At 34.7% G+C, this 18,956-nt stretch overlaps 1 protein-coding gene across 8 annotated transcripts; it reads left to right on the forward strand.

Annotated features, from left to right (window-relative positions):
* The first annotated feature begins 1,612 nt into the window (after positions 1-1,612).
* LOC107937577 (phosphatidylinositol transfer protein 3) lies at positions 1,613-9,394 on the forward strand. Of its 8 annotated transcripts, none has more exons than XM_041109168.1 (8): positions 1,632-1,678; positions 1,916-1,985; positions 3,312-3,393; positions 4,800-4,922; positions 6,375-6,551; positions 7,172-7,270; positions 7,362-7,604; positions 8,596-9,394. In XM_041109168.1, the coding sequence occupies exons 4-8, from the start codon at positions 4,854-4,856 to the stop codon at positions 8,914-8,916; spliced, it is 909 nt and encodes a 302-aa protein (XP_040965102.1). In that variant the 5' UTR covers positions 1,632-1,678; positions 1,916-1,985; positions 3,312-3,393; positions 4,800-4,853; the 3' UTR covers positions 8,917-9,394. The 8 variants fall into 8 exon arrangements, with proteins under 8 accessions (XP_016725971.1, XP_040965102.1, XP_040965103.1 ...); XM_041109167.1 differs by lacking the exon at positions 1,632-1,678 and adding an exon at positions 1,695-1,804; XM_016870482.2 differs by lacking the exon at positions 3,312-3,393 and having other exon boundaries at positions 1,613-1,678.
* The last annotated feature ends 9,562 nt before the right edge of the window (positions 9,395-18,956 follow it).

Consider the following 18,956-nt stretch of genomic DNA (forward strand, 5'->3'; position numbering starts at 1 on the left):
AAAATAAAAGGTCTAGTAGCCGTTCTTGAAAATTCACTCTGAAAAAATTCAAGAGAATTTTGTTGTTTGTTATTTGACTGGGTGGATTACGTAGAAGCCAAGATGTTATTGTTGCAGCTTGGAATCGACATCTCCAAAAAGGATCCTATCAACAACGCCATTCATCGTTTTTCAGTTTCGAAATGTATAGTTTTCGACCTTTGTTTCAACCAAATTCTTTCCTCATACATGGATCCTTGGTAGACGATCGCCAGAATAATTTTTTCACTGCGCCACGGGGCATATCGGCGATTCAACACAATACTCTTCTCCTCGACATACGCATTTTCTCCATAAAGACTATCTGAACTTTGAAAAATCTCTCCTTATCATCTTCATTTTATAATAAACTTCTACAACAAAATATGAAACATATTTGAAAATGTTGACAAAGATTGGACATAACTATACGAATTTAAAAAAAAAACACTTCTAACAAAAAGTATTTTACTGAAAAGTTACACTCGAGATTTTCGAGGAAATTGAAAAATATAGCATTTTATTGAAAAATGTGAAATCATCATATTCATCTCATATTTTTTTCATGCCTCAATTCAAGAACCCAAATTTAAAATCATTTAAAAATAAAAGGTTAAGATTTAAAAACAAAAAAAACAAAAAGACATGGTAAATCTATTCGTATCCTACAAGACGCGCTTTTGTCCTATAAACGTACCACGTCAATGAAAAATGCTTCTTACATGAAACGTTTTTGTCCTACGTACATCACCTCAACAAAATCAACTTATTCCACTAAATAATTTTAATATTCTATATCTTATAATTTTAAAAGATTAAATTAAATTTCTATAATTTTAGGGGGTTAAAGCGTAATTTTACTTTTACTAATTTTAAATTTTAAAAATTTCTAAAAAAGCATAACAAAAATTTTCCATTTTAGGGGCCGGGCCACTGCCAGCTCCCGGATTCGCCTCTGAGTTAAGTTGATGTCTCATCCCGTCGTAGCATATCTAATTGTTAAGGTTTAGAACTTAATTATGTTTTTAATTTAGTAAAATCAATACATAAAAATAAAAATTATAATAAAACCTCATAAAAAATTATAATAAAACACTTAAATGAGCTATTAATTTAACCATTGATTTGGTTTAAAAGCCTTAAAAAACAGACTTTTTAAAAAAAATTACTGATAAATTGAAAAACCTATTAAATTATTGAAAACCCTATTAAATTAATCTTTGAGTTGGTTCCAAAACTTAAAAAAGAAGAAGCTATTTTATTGTTACTCAAAATAATCTAAATTTTAAAAAAAATCGAACTCTATTAATTTAACTTTTTTAAAAAGAATTATTTTATACTGAAAATAACCAAATAGGATGGGATGTTTATAGCAATTGATATTTTGCATTTCATTGCATGCATGGCTTGAAGAACGGCTCAAACACGTGCAGTACTCGTAGGAAAACAACGGCGCCCTATGGTTCAACGTCTTGGTCCTCTCGAATCTCGGGCGTAAGCCAAGGTCCAGTGCGCCACGTATCACTTTCACCCAACCGAACCTCCTCACCCTCTGGTAAAAAATTCCATACCTATTTCTCCCCCCTTTTATTATTATTATTTATTCTTATTTCTTTTTCACTTTTTTTCTCCTACAAACGTTTCGTTTGTTTCCATGCAGGTAAGCTTCTTGTCTTGTCTTTTTTGTTTTGTTTTTTATTTCTGGTTTTGATCTTCTTTACTGTTTCTTATTGTTCTTGTCTCAAATGAGTTACACCTGCTTCATCCATTTTTTTCTCTGGTTTGTGTAAGATTATTCTGTTTCATTGGATATTATTTCTGGGGTTTTCTTTCTTCTTTCTTCTTTTATTATTTGAATGTTTTGTTTTTTATGTGTTTTTTTTCCTCTTTGGTACAGGAATGATTATTTGTGATGCCAAATTCATTGATCAAATAAGCCAGGCTTGCTAAGGAACAAGCTTCCGGAGGTGAATTTCTGGTTTCAAAAGCTTTTAGTTTTTTATGATTTATTTATTACCAGATCGTAATTCGATATAATTTTCGTGGGATTCTTTTAAATCTTATCTTTTTTCATTGGAAGATCGTAATCATATCCTAAAGTTGCAACATTTTAAGGAAAATAAAATAAAATTTTCATATGGGAATTAAATAATTGAAAAGGTTGAGATCTTTCTACTTTGACAATTCTTGAAGGAAAGAATTTTGGCCTTTTTTGTTTTTATTTTATAATCTGAAGAAAAGAATAAGCACATTGTTCCCAAACTTTGCCATAATTGGTTTTGTGGGTTTGAGTGAGGAAGTATTGAAGAGATATAAATTGTAGGTGATTTTTCATGAAAATTCAGAATTGAGGAACTTTAAAGCTGGAAATAATGGAGATTGATAATGATAGAGGATTGTTAAGGCATTGTTGGGTATTAATAAGCTTCACTTTAAGGAGGCTATAAAAGGAATTCCGGTGAATCTAAAGGAACACTCAAATGGAAGGTATGAAGATTATTTTTGAGGGATAAATTATAAAGCACATTAGAAACCAGAGGTTTTCATTGTTTTTTGATGGCAATACTTTGAATCCCAAGTTTTGGTGCAAGTTTTTCATATGTGAGGGCTAAACTATTAAACGAAAGTTTGATTGTTAGGTTTATTGGAGCCAGGTGGCAAAACCTATCTTTGGCTAAAAGTCCTTTTAAGGGTAAATTGGTAGAAGATTATTGTCATTCAAATGCTTAATTTTAACAGCTGTGGTTCAGGGAAAAAGAAACTTGTTTTTGGTTTTATGTATAATACCATATGGATTTTTCTTTTATTTTCTAAAACACAAAAGAAGGATAACAGATTTATATGTTTCTTTTAGAGTGTCCTTTTTTTTTTCTTTTGAATAAGTAGATGAATTCTAATCATCCAAGACGCAGAGAAGCTGCAAAAAGTGTACATGAGCTTTACAGAATGGTAGAATTTAGACCCCAAGCTTTAAGGAGGTCTTAATTAACAGGGTCTTTGGCTATTCTCCTACAACTGCATGGATGTAATTTTCCTGATTAGTTCTAATAAGCTTGCCCGTCTTTTCAATATGCTTGTAGTCTGTTCTTTTTTTCCTTTCTTGCCACACCATGTATACCAAAGCATACCAGGCAATTTGAAGGATAGCGGAGATCAACAACTTGCCCTTTGGCTTACTCATAGATCGCCTTAACTCTTCTTCTCAACCTGCTACTCTTTTCTGAATTTGCGTTGGCCCAGCACTCATAGACCAAAAAAATAGGTGATCTCTGAATTCATTTTCCTGTTTGCAGAGAAGACACGTCTCATTCACTGGCATTCCCCCATGAAGCTATCATGTCTTGTGTTGGGAGTGTATTCTTCAATGTCATCCAGGTAAGTGGCGAGTGTCTAGGGCCATGAAATTTGAACCATAGTAGCCTGTGCCATGCCACCTTCCCACTCCTTGGTCAGATCTCATTCCAGACTGTTGCAGTTGAATATGTGTCTCCTAGGAAAGGCCACTTAGTGTTCCCATTTTCCTGTCTGAACCCATGGTGAGCCTCAACTGACTGAGTTGGAGTAGTTCTTCTGATTCCAGCTATTATGACCCCGTGCAGTGATCTGCCAGTTATCTTTGCTCTACAGTATCTAGTTGCTTATCCAGGCTACCCTCAATGATCCAGCATTTATTAGAATTGTCCAAAGCTTTCTAATGATTTGAGGCCTGACTCCGTTATAGTAAGTCTTTCAGTCCTGGGCCTCCCTCTGATTTTGGCAGGCAAAAATGGCCTTCCAACTGATTCTTGCTCCCTTTGCTGAGACTTCTGTCCCCTTTTAAAAGAAACTAGAGCAAACTTGGGTAATTCACTTCACAATGAGCTTTGGAAGTATACAGAACTTCCTTTCCAAATTTAACTCAATTTTTTGTTTTTCATTTTTGGGTATCAAAAGCTGGTTATTGTAATCCTTAAATTGGCTGTGATCGCCATGATTAATACAGAGAAGTTCACATCAGCTTGAAGCTAATGAGATGAGACATTTTACAACATTTGATGGTAGATAGTGTTTTTCCACCTGAATCAACTGTTCCTAATTTTATTAGATCTTTATAGATTTAGAACTTCCTTATATTGGCTAAGTTGAAGTCTTAATTATGTTATATTTGTTTCTCTTTTCCCACAGATAGAATGATTATATTTGTTTCTCTTAATTATGTTATATTTGTTGGTCCTTCCCTATCCCCTGTTCTTTGTTATGTATTTTTCTGTTAAACATGGACTTTTTTGACATGCTATAGTTGGGAGGAATGGAATTAATAAATTTAGAATTCTGATTGTGCAACATTACAGTTTATATTTTGACTAATTGAAAAGGGATTACACTGTTCAAACTCCAAACTCCACATGGATATTTTCTATTGGTGATTATGTGAGATTATAGTCTGTTATGTGGAATTAAATTGAAAAACACATGAAATAGAAGGATGAATAAGTATAATAACTTTATATGTAAATTTGAAGTAATATGCAGTTTCAGATGTCTAGACCATGTAGAACCCTCAACCTGATGGTCTTTCTCAATCATTTATCAGATATTAGGACACAGTATCGATGGTTTTCTTTTTCTAATAATTAGTTTTTGATATCTGCTATTAGAGTTTTCTGAGTAATAAAATGGTTACAATTGTTTGATTATGACATTGGTTGGTCCTTATTCAGCTTTGAGGTCTAAATGAATTTTTATGTTTTGGGATTTGAACTCTTTCTGAAGGCCATATATTCTACCACTACATACTTCAGGTTATAGGTTCTATTCTGCCATTTTGACCAGCTGAGCTTTGTAAACTTCTGAAAATGTCATCTATACAATTGAAACGAGGTGCCAGCGATAAGTCTTTGTCCCCTGTAGACCAACAAGCAAAGGTACATTTTACTAGCCGGAGTCTTGAAACAAAATTGACTATATCGTGGATTGATTAAAAGAGTCACTGGATGAGTAACCATATTAAGACTTTTGCTTTATCATTTAGCTACTATTGATAAGAAAATGAAGGCTTCCATGTTCTTCTAGTGATATGGATGGACTTGTCTTCTGCTATTATCTCAAGTTGGAGGGTTCAAAATGGAAAGCAATAAGAAATTCTTACTTGTTTTATTTCATGAACTAATAATCACTTGTCATGTAGAAGCTTTAAGCATACTAGTGAAACCATCCATGTAGCTGTCTAGTATCCTTGTGCCTTCAAAGGTTCAATAGCAACAAAAACAAAAATAGGGTATATCAAGTTATTATTCCAAAGAAAGAGGTGAAAAAACTATGAAATCAACATAGCATGCCTTTTTAATATGCATATTTTTCAAATGATTTCAATTTAACATACAGTAGTACTTCTATGCTATGTTACTTGGACTCAGTTTTGTATTGGACATGAGTAATGCATAAGGCACAGGTATTTCAATATTATTCCAAGATTCGATTTATTTGGTGAGTCTTCAGAGGATTATATCCCTATATCCTTGTTCAGATATGTGTTGGATACAAGTGTTGGACACGGTTGCTTTAAGAAAAAAGAAGAGTCGAAGCCATATAAATTTTATGGGGGGTTTTGAGTATGCTAGGTCAGTGCCTTAGTAGTCAAAAGCAATCGACTCTGAAATAAAAATACACATCACTTTGTTGAGGTGATAGAGCCTCAAAAGGTCTACATGTAAGAATCTTTGAGCCTTTAGAATCTCCATATATTAATCTTCAATGATGACAAGTTATATTTAAAGAATGTAAACCTAGGTTACATACAATTTTTGGCAGGAATATGGAGAATGACATTTTTGATTGAATCACAATATCATCTCTTGCTTCCAACACAAAGTTAGATGTCACAACACATTCTTATCATATGGAAAGCCAGAAGGACGGAAAGCTTAAATCGCTCAACTCATGACTTGTTGTGCTAGTAGTAGTTTTAATGCATTCTTTATGTTTCCTTATGGGGTACAGAATTATAATATGATAGTGAAGAAAGAAAAACGAACAACAGTGACAACTAAACCTATAATTATATAACAACATATTAGGTCTTTTCCCACTAGATAATTATGTGAACATCAATGAGGCTAGTACATGTCAGATTTAAGTTGGAATTGCATGTAAGCTATAGAGATAAGTGTTTAAATATTCCCATCAACTTTTTCATGATGCTGTAAACCAAGACGGTGCACTGGGATGTTTCATAAGCTATGATCATTTTTTTTATTCTATTCGTTTTCCAATAATGTACTTTGTATTATCTTAAACTTTGTTTACAACGAAATGGTTGACTGCAAAATTTTAATTGAGCTGAATGATCTCCAACTAATTGACTCCTTTCACTTCAGATTGATGATGTTAGGAAACTAATTGGCCCAGTAGTTGACAAACTACCAGTCCTTTGTTCAGATGCATCTATTTTAAGATTCCTGAGAGCAAGGAACTGGAATACAAAGAAGGCGAGCAAAATGTTAAAAGAAACATTGAAGTGGAGACTTCAATACAAGCCAGAGGCAATCCGATGGGTTTGCATTCTATTATTTCCAACTGAACATTTTTTAATGAAATTTGGATTTCTTAAGCATCACAAAGTCACACACTACCTCTGCTAACTAAGTTATTTAAAGATTGTGTGTTGCTTGATTGAGCTGTTCAATTGTCACACTATATAAGGGATGCATGGATGGCTATATTGCCCCAACTCTTCAATTGCCCATATCTAATGCATATACAGTCTTGGCTATGAGGATATGACCTTCCGAGGTTCTTCCAAATACAAGGAAAATATAGAAAAACTTGAACATACTTGTGTCGGATGCATACTTGTTCAAAAACTTGAACATACTTGTGTCGGATGCATACTTGTTCAACACTTACACCCAAGGCTGACTAACATAGATGGCTTTTAGTTCTACTACTGTTCCTCTCTACTTCTTATGATATGGATATTTTACAGCCTTTCCATGCCATACCCTTGGGTGGTGAGGGTTGAAATTAGAATTGTTTTACAAATGGATATCTTTGTAACTATAATTAATGGGTAGCTGTGAGATTGAAATATTTTTGGCTGTACATGTTCCCTCTTAGTAGTGAATTTTGGCTTAGATCAGTATCTTGCTGAGACAACGTTTTGTTATGCTTGTAGGAAGATATTGCTCAAGAAGCTGAGACGGGAAAAGTTTACAGAGCTAATTACTGTGACAAACTTGGGAGGCCTGTTCTTGTCATGAGACCTGGTCTCCAGGTATTTGTTCAATGAATTATCCGGCTTCTCATATATTACTATTCTAGTTTTTCTTTATATCAATGAATTTGGACAAGTTCTCTGTTTTCAGAATACAAACTCACCAGTGGGGCAGATCAAATACTTGGTTTATTGCATAGAAAATGCTATAATGAATCTGGTCCAAGATCAAGAGCAGATGGTTTGGCTTGTTGATTTCCAAGGGTGGGCAATGACAAGTATATCTGTTAAGGTGACTCGGGAAACTGCTCGTATCTTGCAAGACCACTATCCAGAGAGACTGGGCATAGGAATTCTCTATAATCCCCCAAAAATATTTGAATCTTTTTGGACGGTATGTTGTCTTTCTTATCCTCATTTCATATTTTCATTTCAAGTTAAAATATTATGATGAACTATCATTTTAATCAAATAGGTGATATGATATGTATATCTTATATAATTCTATAATTATCTTGTAAATGATATGGACACAGCCATGACATATACATTTGTTTGACGAAGATTAGCTAGATTAAAGTTGTAAGTGAGACACTGGTGCTCACAAGCTCTTTGGGTTTAGCTTGAAGAAAAATTTAAAAGTCGACTAGGTCATTGTCCAATCAAGCTCGAGCTATCAAGCAAGCTGAATGGGTATTCTACTGCTTGACTCAAGTAGTTCATGAACCTAATCAAGCATTTTCTTTTTAATTAGTTTTGAAATTTTCAATTTGAACTTGAATTCAAGCTCAATTATGCTTGAATTGAAATGAGACTAGTCAAGTGAGCTCGAGCAGTTTGATTATCTGAAATTGAGCTCAAGCCTTAAAATTGAAACTCGATTGAGCTCAAACCAAGTTTTGATCTTCAAATTCTAGTCAAGCTGGAGTTTCTTACAGCATGAAATCAGCTTGGTTCGATTTTACCCCACCATACATGAGAAATGGCAGAGTGCTAGCATAGAGGAGATACTTAGTACGCTCTATGTTGTGTGTTTACATAACGCATTAAGTTCGTTAAATTTGGAGAAAGTAATTAGATGCTATGTTACTTTGAGTTCATTTTTCTTAAAGTAATTGTGTCTGAAACTTGTGTCCAACTCATGGGTACGGGGATATTGCTTGCAAGAACCATCCAAATTCATTGGAAAAATTTAGAAAATTTTGATCATATCCGAATTAGACAAATACTCGTATCCATTATTTACACCCAAGTCCAAGTAACATAAAAGAAACCTATATTCTGTTTGTTTGTCATACATTTTTGTCCCTGGTTTTGATGGTTTTGACATGTTCATTGGTTTTACGTGATATTCTTATGGATTTAATGGATTGAAACCCTGGCAGATAGTGAAGCCATTCCTTGAGACTAAGACATACAAGAAAATGAAATTTGTCTATTCTGATGATCCAAAGAGCCTGAAAGTAATTGAAGAAATTTTTGATTTGGATAAGCTGGATGTTGCATTTGGTGGGAGAAACCCAGCTGGATTCAATTTAGAAGTGTATGCACGACAGATGAAGGACGACGACAGCAAAAGGACGAATTTCCATGGCTCTGGTTGTTCATCACCATTTTATCAATCATCAAGTTTGTCTGAATCACAACAACACGAGTCAACGGATTTAGACCGCGATTCCAATGCTTCGGATGAAGGCAGATTATAATCTGTTGAGGAACCAACAGCTCCCAAATCCGAAATGCATTGATGAGAACACGACACAAGGGGTGTCACCCAACTGCAAAGATATTCAGGTAGGTGAAGCAGCAGTTGAAAAAGAAGTACAATAAGCAAGTTGACAGAAAGACTCGATCCGGTTTCAAGTTTTTTTCCGGTACATTTAAATCTGGCTTCAAGTTAAATTTCATTATTCTCTAACATTTTGAGCAATCAAACTTCATATTTAGATATTGACCTGGATTCAGTCTTTCAATGCAACCATCTGATTAACCGCATTAGATTAGCTTGAGCTTTCAGCTTGAACTTTGACATGAACTTTCACAGTTATTTATACACAAATCAACTGTGAAGAACAATAAACTTCTTCATACCAATATTAAATGTTTTTTTCCCGATGTACAGATTATTTTATTTTGTTGTGACTATACCTTATTCAACAGCATTATGACAAGCCAAACTTTATGTTATCTCAGTGTGTATAATATGGGTATGTTTAATTTTTTTAAAAATATATCCTGAGGATTATACTTGTACTTGTATTCTAATATCTATTGGACATAGATATCCTTTAAAGAGGAATTGAATGAAAGTTTATTGCAATTACATAGAATTGCAATTCCTTAAATTAGATATTTACATAATTTATATTTTTAAAAATATTAATCGCTATAAAATATTATTAGGATGATAAAAATAATTTTTCAACAACTAACACAATAAAATCATATCATTATGTTAGTCTAAAAAAATAGCAAGAAAAATAAATATCATTTGCAATTTTATCTAATTGTTCTAGTTCATATTTGTTGAGTTATTCCCTCTTTAATATTTAACATATATTTCTTATTGTAAAGTCCATATTTCGCCCGGGGCCCAATTAGACAAAAAATAAGAGACCCCAGACAAATCCAATCCAGATACACATCCCAAATTTTAAAACCCTAAACGGCTCAATGGAGCCCAAAAGACTAAACAGCATGAGGGAACCCTAGGGTTCCCTCCTTTCCTTTGCGTCACTGCCTCCATGTGTGGTGTCAGCGTGCACACCACTCGAGGTAGCCCCCGGTTGCACCAAAACAGCAAAACCCTGCTCTGTTGACCCCCCAACGCCTGCAAAAGAAGAACCAAAAGGATACCTACAAGCAAAGCAAAAACAGTAGCAGAAAAACGTGATAAAAGGATGTATCAGTGGCTATAAAAGCCACTAGAACAGATTGTAAAAAGGACCTTTTTTTTACAAAGATAAAAAATAAATAAAAAAACACAAAGGTAATTTCAATGTGATTCGCTTTTTTTTTTAATCTTTCTATTTCATTTTTTTATTTTTTCATTTTGCATATGGAAATAAAAAAAGGAAAAGAAGGAAGGAAATACTCACCTTTCAAAGGATTTAGCCTCAAATCCGGGTTCTAGGAGAGACGAGCTCCAAACGGGGATAAGAAAGGCCGATTTTTGCACCTTCGGCCGCCGCTTGCGGCGGAGCTACGGCGGAGGTGCGCCGGAGCCTTTACTCGGACCTAGGCCAGACTAGAGAGAGGGGTCGAGAGAGAATGAGGGCGTTTTTCCTAGAAAAAAAAGAGGAAATGAGCATTTTTTCTGAAAATTTTAGTTTTTATACTACGGCGAAACGACACCCTTTCGTTTAGGGTTTTTTAACATTAAAATGGCGCCGTTTTGCGCGACCCGCGTGCGACCCGACCGGCTCCAGGGGGATTCATGTGTTTTCAATGAATGGCTAATTGCACTTTTAGCCCTTCCGCTTTTTTAATGTTTTCCAATCAAAGTTTTTTATTTTTTAAATCTTACCCTGTGATTTTTCTATGAATTCAGTTTGGTCCTTGCTGAAACGATGTCATTTTGAGGGAAAGGTGAAATTGCCTTTTCAGTCCCCCCACGTTATGCGCGCGTTCAGATTGGTCCCTCCCTTGCGTTTTATTTTGATTTTACCCCGAATCTTTGTCTTAAAATTCAAATTAGTCCTCTTATGTTATTTTGTTATTTTATTAATTAATTCGGTTTATTTATTTATTCCTCACTATATTATTATATGATGCTGTTATTTTTATATTATTATTATTATTATTATATTTTTATTCTATTTATTTATCTAAGTTTAAATATCTTTTAACCTTGTTTTATTATTATTATTACTATTATTTACTCATTTATACCTTTTAATTTTAGATTTAACCATATATATATACATACTTTATATTTTTATAATTTTGATCATCTCTTTTATTTATTTATTTTTTTATGTTTTATTATTATTTTAAAAGAATGTTTTAATTTTATTTGCTTACACTTGTTATTTTGCATGTTATTAATTTGACCTTTTTATTTGTTCATTTTTGTTATTGCTCGTATTATTTTTACTTACATTATCATAATTGTTATTCCGTCATATATAATTTTTACCCAAATTCGTAAAAAAGAGAAAATTTTGAAAATAAAGGCAATACTCGATATTTGGGATCTTTGAGAGGATTGAGCCCTAACGTATTGGGTTCCAATTTTCTTCGTTGAATTTAAATAATCGAGAATGCTCTTTAATCAAAAAAACATAAAAAGCTCATTATCGGGAATTCAATACGTTGCGTCCTAACGCATTGGATATGACACGTTGTTTTCTCGAGATGAGGATTTTTCTAAAAATAATAAAGGCAATATTCAATGTTTAGAATTTTGAGAAGTTGTGCCCTAACGTATTGAGCTGCGATTTTTTCATCTGACTTAAACAATTGAATATCCTTTTTGTACAAGCCCAAATTTGCCCGAGGCCCATTAACCCAAAATACCCCAGCCTAACAAGCTAAAATTAAACCCAAAAACAACAGACCCAAAATGGCCCAATAATAAAAAAACCCTAACAACCCCAAATGGCCCAAACCTAAACTATTTTCAGTAAAGAAAAGAAAGAAAAACCCTAGGCGCCGTACCTAGGGCCTTCAGGTCTCTTCTGCCGCACGTCCCATCGGCCACCCCCACCTGCCTTTGACCCGCGCCGCACGTCTCCATCAATACCTGCAAACACGAAAAGAAACAGAGACAGAAAATAGAAAAAGCAATATAGACAATAGGTCTTTTGATTTTTCTTTATTTTTTTCTCTTTGGCTATATAAAAGCCAAGCACAGATCTGAAAAGGGGGGGCTTCATCACTGTAATGGGGGATTTTTGTAACAAAAAATAGATATTAAACGGAAAAAAATAAAAAAAAAAAAGAGATTCAAGGTGTTTCCAAGTTTTTTTTTATTTCAATCTTTCCTTTTTTTATTTTCATCACTGTTTTTATTTTTATTTTTATTTAGCGAAAATATAAAAAGGGTGAGAAAAGGAGAAACTTACCAGAAAGAGGGCTTTAAAAGCCCGTTATCGCGCTTCGTCGGCCGTCGATTTGGTGGCGGTGTGGCAGATGAGCGAACGGCGGTGGGAGGCCGATCGTTGGAGGGCATTTGAGAGGGTGCTGCAGATTTTTTTAATGGGGGGAATAAATGAACAAAAAAATAAAAAGGGGACTTAAATGAAGAGCTGAAACGGCAGCGTTTTGGGTGGCTTCCCCAGACGCAAAACGACGTCGTTTTGGGGAGGCCGACCCGTGACCCAACCCGTTTAGCAGAGGATCCGCGCGTTTCAAGACCGAATGGGTTATTTGCGTTGCGGATTCCTCCGCTTTTATGCTCGGCTTCAATCCGGTCATTCTGTCCTTTTTTAGTATTTTCAATTTAACCCCATTTTTTCGCATCTATTCCAATCTAGTCCTGCGCAAAATGATGCGTGTAAGGAATAGGGATATTGTGCGATCGGTCCTCATTCTTTAAGCGCGCCTCTTTTCAGTCATGCACCATTCCTTTGGTTTATTTACAGATTTAAACCCTGAAGTTTGTTTTAAAATTCAATTTGCCTTTTTTTGTTGACATTTCGGTTATTTCCATTTTTTTAATTAATAAATTTGTTACTATTGTCCCTTATTATTATTTACTCATTTATACTTTTTAGTTTTAGTTTTTGTTATATATATATGTGCATATCTTTGATTTATACATTAACATATGTATATTTTATATATATTTCTATGATTTACACAAGTATCTATATAGATCTATACATATTTTTACTTCCACGAATATGCATGTATACTTGTATGTATTTTTATTTTTATTTTTACCATTTTTATATATATTCATATACATACTTTTATATTTTATAATTTATATGCTCATTTATATATTTGTATTTATATTTTCATATAATATATATATACATACATACTTACATATATTTTTACGCACATAGATTTTTTCATATTTTCATAATTTTATGCACACACATATGTATCTTTACTTTTATAATTTTATTTATTTATTTATTTCATTTTTGATTTGAAGGAATGCTTTAATTTTATTTGCTTGTTTACATTGCTATTTCATATGTTATTGATTTGTAATTTTTGTTTATCTTATTTTCGTTGCTATTACTCGTGTTATTTTTACATCATCGTATTCAATATTGTTTTGTTGCGAGCATTAACATCGTGTTTTATTTCTACTATTTAGTGTTAGATTATTTTTATTCAACGCATAAATTATGATTTTTGACTAAACAAAATTTCGTGTTTAGATTTGAAAAAGTCGTACCCTAACTTACTGGGTTTCGATTTTCACAATAAATCTAAATACGTGAATCTTTTCAAACTCAAGTTTTAAATGATCTAGGGAATAAAAAAGATCGTGTCCTAACTTACTGGTCGTGATCCCTTTTTTTAAATCCGAGATAGCTAAATACCTTTTAAATTTCTGGCATTCATTCGCGCATCGAGAATTCGAGACATTGTGTCCTAACTTACTGGATATGATTCTCTTCCTCGATTAACGTGAAATATGCCTCATTTTCCCGAAAATTTTTAACATTATAATATAAGGATCGTATTTTTAAAATTCTTCAATGTTTCAATTTTTAACATTAAGACATTAACTAATCAACTAGGTACCAATTTTGGGCATTACGAGGGTGCTAATCCTTCCTTGTATATAACCGACTCCCGAACCTGTTTTTCTGAATTTCGTGGACCAAAATCGTTGTTTTAATAAAATCAAACCGTTTATTAAAAACAACCACTTTTCGAGGTGATCCAATCACACCTCATTAAAAAGGATTGGTGGCGACTCCCGTTTCATTTTTCAAAACCCAAGTCGACCCCGTTTTGTCAAAAAATGGTGTCAACACTTTTAAATTTTATTGCACGAGTTTTTGGACAAGCTCATTTTTTTAGGAGGTGAAATATTATGCCCTAACTCATTAGGTATGATATTTTCTGTCTCCGAAATGAGAGGGTCTTAACGACTAATTCAATTTATACAAGTTTTTTTAATACAAGGATCGTATTTTAAAATCTTTACACATTTTTTATATTAAGACACTAATTAATCAACAAGGTACCAATTTTGGGCGTGTCAAGGGTGCTAACCCTTCCTCGTGCGTAACCGACTCTCGAACCCGTCTTCTGGATTTTATAAGACCAAAAATTATCATTTTAATAAATTTAAATTTTTATTAAAATGATTTAATTATAAGGTGATCTGATCACACCTAAGTAAAAGAGATTGGTGGCGACTCCCATTTTCATTTTATTTTCAAAATCCAAGTCCACCCCGTTTTATCAAAAAATGGTGTCAACAGCTTGGCGACTCCACTGGGGACAATAAGAGAGTCAAGCCACGAGTTGATTATTTCTTGTCTTTTTGTCGAAAGTCGATAATTTGATTTAAATTTACGATCCTTTCGTTGCACTTCATTTCCGTAGTCTGCATCGTTTTGTATGTCTGATTTATTTGTTTAAGTCTCGATATAGTTTTTGCATATTGCATTTACATAATCGCTCAGTCTTGCCCTTTTAAGTGGGAGTGAGAAGCTATTTCCTTCATGAGGTCTTCACCTCTGTGCAGGATAACGGATCGCTTTCGGGATACATCCGTACCTATGCCTTCGTGAGATTTTCATCTCCGTGTAGCCATAGGGAAATGTATTCCCCTGAACTAAACCCAGTCCGTATGAGCCTATAATGGGTGAAGATCGAGGAATCTACCGGTTCAGGTACCCTTACTTTAGAGCCAAATTGCATATAGTAAGCCCTAATTGCCCACCTTAGGAATAATTACACCAAAACCCATGTGATCTCCCGAGTAGGCGCTCAATTTGTTTCTTTCTTGCTTGCTTTTGTTTTGTACTAACCTGATTCGTTTTGTTTTGGTTATGATTGCATTACTTTTTCAGCATAGAAAAAAGGTGTTGATTCACGTTCAGTTACTAAATAGAGAGCTTGTCATAGAAAATAGATTTCTTGGTAAAATGGAAAATAATACAGTCGTCCTAATATGGTCTGAGAAAGCGAAACGATGGAAGAATGAGTATACGACCGTGCTTCATTGCTAGAGGATTCAAATTGACGAAGATTATTCGATAGCTACCAACGTTCCAACTTTCTTAAAGGAACCAACGAGCATCATGAGGACGAATGACCAGTGGGGCACGACTCGGATCAAACAGGGAGATAGAAGAGGCACCCATTTAGAAAGTTCATGAGATTCGATCTTAACATTCAGATATGAGGAAAAGGATTGATGTCTCCACTTTGAGTATTAGGGCAAGGCCGTATATGTAACCATCCGTTTTATGTAAAGAGATTTGTTTTCTAGTAAAGCTGTTCTAATAGAATTGAATCAAAATCAACGCCTCTTTTTGCATTCATTCCATTCATCTGCATTACATTTCATTGCATCATATGCATTAAACTCTACAAAAATACCCTAATTAAATGAGGTTATTTCAGTTAATCTAGAAACCAGCAAGAGTCAACCAACCGAATATCGCTACGGTACCCATCTCAAGACTAAATAAATAGATTAAAGAGTAGAAAGATTAGAACAATTACAAAAAGAGATGCAAGATTAGATACAAGAACAACTAGCTAAAATTCAACAAGACATGTAAGAATCCCAAAGGAGTTTGATGAGCCAGTTAGCGCAGCTATTGGCTGGAGGGAATGATAAATGGAAGAGCCCTGTAGTCAATTCTGGGGATGATAATGAAGACCCTACTTATCCTCTAGGTTTTACCCCAATAAGCGTCCAGGCCCAACCCGACGCGCATCTACAAGGGGCTCCCGCTACTAATAGACCCCAACGATATCAAGCTGGTACCTCGGCACCAATGAACTACACTACAAGCTCAGGTTCCAATTCGAGGAACGATCCAACCAATCATGTAGTTCCATGATTTAGACGAAATAGCAAAAATAGAAAAAGTAAAGGTAGAACTGCAAAAGCAACTCGAAGATCAGTACATGTGGTTGGAAGAAAAACTCAAAGCAATAGAGAATGATGATTACCATTGTAGGGTTGACGCCAAGGATCTAATTTTGGTCCCGGATCTAGTACTCCTGCCGAAATTCAAGGCTCCAGAATTCGAAAAATATAATGGGACTAGTTGTCCTGAAGCTCACATCACGATGTTCTGTCGAAGAATGACAGGATATGTTGATAACGATCAACTGTTAATTTATTACTTCCAAGATAGTCTGATCGGGTCGGCTGTCAAATGGTACAACCAATTGACCCTTGCCAATATCCACTCATAGAAGGACTTGGCACAGGCTTTCATGAAGCAATATGGCCATGTGACAGACTTGGCACCTAATAGAATTACACTGCAGAACATGAAAAAGAAGCAAAGTGATAGCTTCAGGAATATGCCTAAAGATGGAGAGAGGTAGCGACACAAGTTCAGCCACCTCTTCTGGAGAAAGAAACTACGGTATGGCCACATGTTAGGAAGCGCTACCATGAGCTTCTCAGATATGGTAATGTTTGGCGAGATGATTGAAAACTCCATAAGAAGTGGAAAGATAGATACAAGGGAAAGCGTCAAAAGATCAACCCAAATAATAAAAAAAATGAAGTGAGCAATTTGAGCTTGTATAATAAAGGGTATTCCAAATCATTCACTGTAGGCCAGCCAAGGACGGTAGCTGCTAGCTATCAAGGCCCCTCAAGGCAAGAATCAAACTCGAGGCTAAACATAGAAAGACTCCAATTCACACCCATCCTAATGATGTATAAAGAGTTGTATCAGAAACTGTTTGATGCACATATAGTAGCTCCGTTCTACTCAGAACCCATGCAACCTCCGTTCTCAAAATGGTATGATGCGAATGCCCAATGTGAATACCACGCGAGAATAACAGGGTACTCAATTGAAACTACACTACATTTAAAAAGTTAGTTGCAAGGTTCATCAAGATGGACATCATGAAGTTTGACGATCCATCAGGACCTAATGTGGCAGGAAATCCGCTGCTTAGTCATCTAGACCTAGGGGTAAACGCGATAATTGAGAATGACGCGATAATTAAGAATGGAGGGAAGAAAACCAAAACTAATGTTGCAAAAGTAAAAACCCCACTGAAATGGGTTTTGAAACAAATGATAGACATGGAGTTAATTATTTAGAATTCAGAGAAGAGACCAAAAGGGATGATGAGCTACTGTGAGTTCCAAGCTAAAGAAGGCCATGAAATCTAGGAGTGCGCTGAATTCAAAGCTCTAGTACAAAGCCTAATGGATAATAAAGAGTTGGAATTCTTTAAAGAAGTCAAAGGCCTGAAAGGAATGTTGGGGATTTTGAATGCTAATGCCGTATCTGAAGAGGAGGCCGAGGAAAAGAATTTATCAAGCACTTGCCCTTACACACTTGGGAGTGTTTTGAACAATGGGACTGTGGAAGAGATCCCTGTACCTTTTAGAGCTAATTTGGAGTAATGTCCAAAACACACTTATTGATTTAAGCCTAAGAGCAATAAGAATCCTTTTGTGAGATTGTCTTATGTTCAATATCTTTATTTCAATAAAATGCATCTTTGTTTCTCACTTCGAGCAAATATTCTTTTATTATTTCCATTTCATTCATAATCATATTATACAGATAAATATTCTTAGATTCTTTTATTCTTTGGATCTACTTTCGTCCCTATAACAGGTCTCTAGATATCAATGATATGAACGACACTGCTGTTGACTCAGAATCTCCTTTTGAGCAGGATATGTGTCCAGATGTACCTCAGGACTTTGAAGATAATTGAAACTGTAGCTTATCTCCTGATCTGTTAAAGATGGAAGAACAAGATCCTACCTTACAAAGAATCAATGGAAGCCATGGCTTTTCTCTATGTAGGGCACAGATGTCATTGGGTCGATCTCGCCTAAGGTTTTTGGCGATTATCAATTCATCTTTATGGTCGTTGATTACCTCACTAAGTGGGTAGAAGTTGCTTCATATGTCGATGTCAAAAAGTTGACGATTATCTAATTCTTGAAAAAGAAATCATATGTTGGTTTGGAATGCCAAAAGGATCATATCAGACAATACATTGAATTTGAACAACCGCACAACATCAGAAGTTTGCAGTCTGTTCAAGATTAACATCATATCGCCCCAAGATGAACGGCGTAAAAAAAACCTTACCAGGGAAACGCCTTTTACTTTGGCTTATTGCGGTTTTGCTAATTAAAGTCGAGATTCTTTCTCTTCGAGTTTTTTTGGATCCGATCCCGATTGAAGAGAAATGTTCAAAGTTATCCGTCATGGTCAAATATACCAAAAGAAAATTATGCGAGCTCACCAAAGAAGGTTCGCCCTAGAGAATTCCATGAGGGGGACCTAGCATCGAAGAAGATCCTCCTCATATAAAAGGATTTCAGAAGAAAGTGGATATCAACTGGAAATGACCTTATATGGAAGGCCTTATCTGGAGAAGCGTTGATTTTGGCCAGAAGAGATAACAAGGACTTGCCTAATCCTACGAGTTCAGATTCAATCAAGGAATGTTTCATAAAAAAGAAAAAAAAAAGAAAAAGAAAAGGAAGGAAAAAAAGGAGAGGCTAAGGTGAAAACCCGCAAAGGGCATCTTGAGACCAAAGGGGTTTTGAATTAAAAACCCAGGAATGGGCAATTCAAGTTTTGATCGAAGGTGG

This window comes from Gossypium hirsutum, chromosome D13 (assembly GCF_007990345.1).
Source record: "Gossypium hirsutum isolate 1008001.06 chromosome D13, Gossypium_hirsutum_v2.1, whole genome shotgun sequence".
Taxonomy (NCBI): Eukaryota; Viridiplantae; Streptophyta; class Magnoliopsida; order Malvales; family Malvaceae; genus Gossypium; species Gossypium hirsutum.